The 7,236-nt window shown below is 43.1% G+C and overlaps 1 protein-coding gene across 5 annotated transcripts in view; it reads left to right on the top strand.

Annotated features, from left to right (window-relative positions):
* The window catches only part of LOC123514087 (sodium-dependent neutral amino acid transporter B(0)AT3-like), a 79,723-nt gene that overhangs the window by 26,630 nt on the left and 45,857 nt on the right, over nt 1-7,236 (top strand). For all 5 annotated transcript variants that reach the window (XR_006677513.1, XM_045271711.1, XM_045271708.1 and 2 more), the window contains one exon: nt 1,526-1,751. Coding sequence is in view for 4 of the 5 variants with exons in the window: in XM_045271711.1 (XP_045127646.1) it covers nt 1,526-1,751 (226 nt within the window). In the remaining variant the exon portion in view is untranslated. The remainder of the gene's footprint in view (nt 1-1,525; nt 1,752-7,236) is intronic.

Consider the following 7,236-nt stretch of genomic DNA (forward strand, 5'->3'; position numbering starts at 1 on the left):
CCCGCAGATCAAGGTAGGACGGGGCGGCAGATTTCAGCCTGTGGCCTGCCGGCTCTTCCTGCCAGATTGGCCCATATGCTGATTTATTGTACTTTTTTTTGTCTAAATGACCATTTAACAGCACTTTTCTTCCTTCGCGGTCCGTCTGCCATTATCTTTTTTTTCTGCATGGCCGCCTGCCAGACAGCCATCATCACATCCACCGCGAGCTATCCTTATCACTGACTGACCTGCCGCCCATCCATCTGTCTCCGCATCACACTCATGCATAAGTCTTCCCCGGCCTCCCCCATTCATCACGCCCTTGACTTCCCTCAGCTCCCCTCCCCACCAAAGAGTGTTACGATTATTCATCCACTAACACACCACCAACACTACCACCATTCTCTCTTCTTGCCTCCACGATCCATCCCAAGACTCACTCAGTACACACACACACACACACACACACACACACACACACACACACACACACACACACACACACACGATACCTCTGTTTACTATCATTCTTTCATTGGGCAAATTCTTAAAACTTCTTCGTCTCTTCTTCCTCTTCCTCTTTCTCTTCCTTCTACTCCTTCTTTTTCCTCCTCCTCCTCCTCCTCCTCCTCCTCCTCCACATCCTTTCTTCTCCCACCCCGCCCCGTTCTTCTTGCTGGTTCAGACCCTTAGGAAGGACTAGGTCAGGTCTGAACACCGGGACTCTTCAGCACGCTCTCTCGGTGTCAAGGACTGTTCCCTCCCTCTGTCTTATACGATTTTGGTAGCTCCAACCCCCTCACCCCCGTCCTCCCTCTCTCTCTCTCTCTCTCTCTCTCTCTCTCTCTCTCTCTCTCTCTCTCTCTGCACAATACACAGCCTGACCCTTTTTTTCTTTCTTTTAGCGTCACCGTTGAACATGACAGAGACAAGCAAGTCACAGATTACTTCAGATCACAATAAACTATCACCACAAGTCACCGAACACCACTACACGCTACCATACAACACCACAGACCCCTTTGGAAGAATATCACCATCACGCACCATCACAGACTACCACAGACCACTTAACGCCACCACATACCACAACAAACCCACCACACCCTTCCACAGAAATATATATAGTGATCCAGTTACAACATCACGTACCTTCCAACACAGCACATGTACGGACACAAAAATAAATACTCATCCTTTTCCATGCATCACCAAAACACCTCAAAGGACCAGACCCCTTCATCAAAATACCTCAAGTAACCTCATATTTAATACCCATAGCACATTAAACCATTATATCCCTCTAGGTCACTCTGCCACAACAAACCCTAATCACACTAACAATCCAGCTCATCCTAGTAACTTAGGCCACCCAAGTAATCGAAGTCACACTATTAAACCAGGTCATCCTTGCCCACACACTGACAACCCAGGTCACCTTAGATCACCCTAGTAATACCAGTAGGCACCACCACATCCCCTCCAGGTCACACTTAGGTCCTAGTCCAGGGCGTCACGTAACCACAGCCCCCTGTCTCCCTAGGCCATACAGAGCCCAACACGATCGGAGAAAGACCTGGAGGCCCTGGATGCGCCCCCGCCCGGAGACGCCATCCAGGCCAGCGCCACCGCCAAGCCCGGGGACGGCGTGGTGAACGACAGGGAATCTTGGGACTCGAAATGGCAATACCTGCTGGCCGTGATCGGGTACGCGGTGGGCCTGGGCTCCGTGTGGCGCTTCCCTTACTTGTGCCAGAAGAATGGAGGGGGTGAGTACACTGCCTGCCTTGGTTGTCACTTCAGTTGAGATCACGAGGACTGAAAGTTAAGGTTGCGTCATCTAATTTCGGGAACCTGCCCGTCTGAAACTGTGCATGTGGTGTGGATGTCGTGCGCTTCATGGATACTTATCGCTTTTAGTAGTGAATAAAGGCAGTATTTTCTATTGTTCACGACTTAAAAATTAGATTAATGCAGTATTTGTCATTGCTGCCTGTATATTGTATATTGTTCATAATGAGAAGTAATCTAAAGCACACCGCACACACGGATTAGGACACTTTGTTGACGTGTGGGTTGCAAAAGTACGATGATAAAAATGTTAATCCCCCCATGACCGATACTAATTATTATTATTCGTATTGGAGGATGTCTAAAGGCACAAACACACCTAATAGTTTAACATACACCATTTATTGTCACTCTACTCATCAATATCCATCAGTCTGAATACAAAAAGAAGAACAGTTGCAAGAAACCGCCAGGCCTTTATACTTATCTCCTCACTCGTCACCACATCTAACCGAATCCAGAACAGTCCCGAACTTTCCTACCTCCGTTGTTGCCCTAGCTCTCTCTCTCTCTTTCTCTCTCCCTTTTTCTCTCCCCGTTCTCTCCCCCTCCCTGAGTCTCCAAATGACCCGCCTTGCAGCACCACAGTCCCTCGCCTCTAAATATTATTCGGCACCTCGGAATAATTACACAGAATATTCACTCACGTTCCTACGTTTCTGAGTAGACATGTGTTTATGAACCTCGATAATTTCCTCCCGTGAACATAAAGGAAGTTGATAGATAATAATTGCAACAAAGCGATGTTTACGGTGAGTGGGGAAGGGGGGAGAGTGCAGGACAAAGTGTGTGTGTGTGTGTGTGAGAGAGAGAGAGAGAGAGAGAGAGAGAGAGAGAGAGAGAAAGTTGCGTAGTAAAGGGAAAATACGAGCAATGAGTGAATATAAGAAAAAAAAATAAAACAGTGAAAGAAAGAAAAAAGAAAAAAGAAAGAAAAAGAAAGGAGACCAGGTAAAGGAAGATAATGATGATAAGGATGATAATACTGAAAGAAGAAGGCGAACAACAACACAAACAATAAAAAACGATAGTAATAATAAAGATGATGGTGATAATAATAATAATAATAATAATAATAATAATAATAATAATAATGGTAATAATAATACGGTAATAATAATAATAATAATGGAACTAATCACAGGAGACTAGGGGAGACAGTGGGGGATGGGGGAGGTGGCAGCGGCAGAAGATAAGCAGAGCAGAAGTACAGAATTGGCAGTTTTCTGATGGCCTCGTGTATTAAAATGCAAATAGGAACATTATCTCTTGTCCGATATTGAGTGAGAAGTGGCCGCGGTGTTGTTATCTGCTCCTCGCCACTCCTGCACACACACACACACACACACACACACACACACACACACACACACACATTTACATTCCTCCTAGTTGTTTACAGTATGGTACGAGAATATTTTGGTGAACTTGACTATATCTTATGTAATTCTGAACGTTTACTCGTTACTAGAGGTGATTCTAAAGCACATACCAGCGTAATGTCTGATGCTGCCGGAGTTAATGAGGATAACATGATCGATTTACCCTTGGAATTGATGCTAGTGTTGTGCCACGTGCCGCAGGTTGTTAGGTCAGTAAGGATAAGGAAGACTGTACGCCTGACAGAACCTCGTAAGAAAAAGAGTCTGGTTGAAATGTGTAAAAATAATAATGTAGTGATATTTAATGGTAGAATTACTAATGACATGGGAACTGGGAAATATTCTACTGCCTGCATTTTTTTTTATTTTTTTTATGGAAGAGGGAAACTAGCCAAAGGTCTTGAAACTTCACTCCTAAAAGAAGTCAAGTCGCAGGAAGATGGAACACAGAAGCAGGCAGAGAGTTCCAGAGTTTACCAGAGAAAGGTATGATACTTGCAATACTGTGGAACATAAGAAACACATTAGAAAATAAAAAAAAGAACATCGCCTGACAGAACTTCCTACGAAAACTGTCTGGTAGAAATGCATAAAAATAACAATGTGGTAATATTTAATGGTAGAATCACTAATGACATGAGAACTAGGAAACACTCTACTACCTGCAATACAACTAGAAACTTTGAATATTGTGGAACATATGAAACGTATCAAAAGATGAAAAGAATATCGACGTGTACTTCCAGACATTACGTATCTCTCCTCCACCTTCTCCTCCTTCACCCTTTGACCTTCAGCAGCATCATGACCTTGTGTGTTGATGCCCTCAGTCACATCATCAATTTTCAGTTTTCTGGTTAACTATGAGATATAATTTTGCACTAATAACATGAGGAAAAACGCCAAACAGAAAGAGAGAGAGAGAGAGAGAGAGAGAGAGAGAGAGAGAGAGAGAGAGAGAGAGAGAGAGAGAGAGAGAGAGAGAGAGAGAGAGAGAGAGACAGAGACTAGACAGTAAGGACCCGCCTGCAGCTAAGACGAAATTGTTGATATAAGAAAGGAAGAAAGGAAGGAAAATAGGAAGGAAAAAAGAAAGAAAGGAAGGAAGGAAGGAAGAAAAGATGAAAAAGGGAAGGAAGGAAGGAAGGAAGAAAATAACTCCCATCACTTTTCGACAAGAGGAGTGAGTATTTGAAGGGCGACTCATATGGAGAAAAGGAGTAAAGGGAAGGAGTAGAGAAAAAAAATTAGGGAAAGGAGAGGAAACAGAAAAAAGGAATGATGATGAGGAGGAGGGCCAGAGTGAGGAAGGGCGAGGATCAACACCATGAAGTGTGAGGAATGAAAACATGAGGAATATTAAAGGTGAAATGAGGAAGGAGGTGAAAAAGGAATGATCATAGAGAAATTAATTAAAGTGAACCTTCTGAGAGAGAGAGAGAGAGAGAGAGAGAGAGAGAGAGAGAGAGAGAGAGAGAGAGAGAGAGAGAGAGAGAGAATAGGACATGAGTGGCAGTGTGGGTAAGGGAGAGAAAGGGAGGAGGGAGAAGGGTGCGTTGAGTGAAGGGAGAAGCAACTCGTTACTCACCCTACCAGGAAATTGAACTTCTCCCGGCCTGGCGAGGGAGGAAAGCAAGATGGGGAGGAAGGGGAAGAGATGCAGGAGGCGCAGGGAAGAGGTGGGGAAGGAACGGGAAGTAATAGGAAGAGAGGGGGAATGCTGGGGAAAGTGCGGATGTCACCTGATGAAGGAAGAGGAGGAGGAGGAGGAGGAGGAGGAGGAGGAGGAGAAGAAGAAGAAGAAGAAGAAGAAGAAGAAGAAGAAGAAGAAGAAGAAGAAGAAGAAGAAGAAGAAGAAGAAGAAGAAGAAGAAGAAGAAGAAGAAGAAGAAGAAGAAGAAGAAGAAGAAGAAGAAGAAGAAGAAGAAGAAGAAGAAGAAGAAGAGGAGGAGGAGGAGGAGGAGGAGGAAGAGGAGGAGACATTTATGAAAGGTCTTCTTTACCTCTTGTATCTCTGAAGGAATGTATTGTACGCTCCCTTTTCTTTTATTTCCTACTCACCTTTTCTTTTCTTTTTTTTTTTTCTTACTTTACTGTTATCCAGATAAAATGAAGACTTTTTTATCCATACATTAAAAGAAACATTTTCCCAAGTTCCCTTCCTCTTCCTTTCTTTCCATTCCATTCCATTCTGCGTTCTAATTATGCCTTCTCTCCCATTTCCTTCCCATCCCCTTTCCCTTTATCTATTCTTCCCCTTACCTTACCTTACCTTAACTTCCTCTATTTTTCCTTACCTAAACCTTCTTTCCCTTACCTCACCTGTCCTTATCTTCCCTTCCCGTCCTTTTCCTTACCTTTTCTCAAATCACTTTATACTTCAACATAACTTGACTTCCCTTGCCTTACTCTATATACCTTTCCTTTACCTAACCTTCCCTTCCCTACCTTACCTTACAGCCACTTAGATTCCCTTCATCTCTTAGTAACATCACCACCAAACGGCATTCCCATCATTCCCCTCATCTGCGTCACAAGCACCCTCTCTCGTTGCTTCCAGGCACCGTCCTCTCCCCTCTCTCTCCCTTCATCATCCCCTCTCATCACACGATTCTCCTTCACTCATATACTAAGAGCCAAACCATCCTTCCTCCTTCCTTACTAATCCCATCCCTCCCTCTCTCTCTCCCTTCCTCCTTCCTCTCTATCACCCTTTGGAATCAAAACTTTGCTCATCCTGGAATACTGATAAGGGAACGTTCGGTGTGGGCGTGAGAGAGAGAGAGAGAGAGAGAGAGAGAGAGAGAGAGAGAGAGAGAGAGAGATTCACTCCTTTGCTGCCTACACTCAATTTCTTTTTTTTTTTTCTCTCTCTCTTTCTCTCGTTTTCTGTTAGTGGGAAAGGATATACTGCTTTAAAAGGGACTTGGTTCGTGCAGCTGTGTTATCATTAGTGTGATGTGCGTGGTTGCGCCGTGCCTCTCCTCCTCCTCCTCCTCCTTTTCCCCTGAGCATCTGCTGGGTGTTAGCTATTAGTGAGTCGTGACTGTGCTAATGTTTTTTCCTTCATTTGTAAAGTGATGCTAAATCTATTCCAATCTCCTTCAATAAGTCTCTGCTTCTCTCTTTAAGTTGGTTATATAAATGAGTTGTTTCTTTCTTTTCACTTTGTTTCCTTGATTTAGAAAGTAATGCTATTTAATCTATTCGTTTCCTTTATTTTTTTCCTCCTTCATTTGTTTTATGTAGATGAGTGATTTGATTTTTATTTTCCTTTTTGTAATATTAAAGTTGTTAAATTTAATCCAACTCAAAAGTGGTAGATGAATGAAAGAAACAGAGCAGTGGGACTAAATGAGCAGCGAACAGGGAGCTTGGAAAAGACTATACATAGATTTATATAGATAGAGACGATAAGTGAACCTTCTACATTGGCCTCCCTCGTGTCCCTTTGTTCTCGTGTATTCTCGTTAGGTGTTATGTGGTGGTCTCGCTTATCTTGTTGATATATTTGTGTCTATTGTTCTGTTGTGTTCTTTCGCTGTCAGGGAGATGTGTTGCGGTTTTGTTAGGGGACTGATGGAGGGACGTGGTGTGTTGCGTTAACCCCTTCAGTACTGGGACGCATTTTCACCTTGAGATTTGTGTACGATTAGATCCTTTCATTGACATTAGGAAGAGTCTATGGAGGTCAAGAGATTAATGGCTACAGTCTTCACTATTCTAATCCCCCACATGCATTTCTGAAGCTGTAGAAAATCCCAAATAGTCACCAGAATGAATATAGAAACACGTCCTGGTACTGGAGGGGTTAATGTTGTGTTGTTTGTGGTGAGGTGTGATGTTCTCTGTTCTTCTATGCTGTCTTTACTCTTGCTTCTCATTCTGTTTTCTTTTCGGGATTGGTAAATGAATGGTCTTTTCTTTTATGTTTATCTATATATCTATTTATTTTATCTATTTTATTCGTCACTATCATTCGTCTTCGTTTCATTCTATTTACCATATTTATCTATTATCAT

The sequence above is a fragment of the Portunus trituberculatus genome, chromosome 37 (genome assembly GCF_017591435.1).
Source record: "Portunus trituberculatus isolate SZX2019 chromosome 37, ASM1759143v1, whole genome shotgun sequence".
Lineage (NCBI taxonomy): Eukaryota > Metazoa > Arthropoda > Malacostraca > Decapoda > Portunidae > Portunus > Portunus trituberculatus.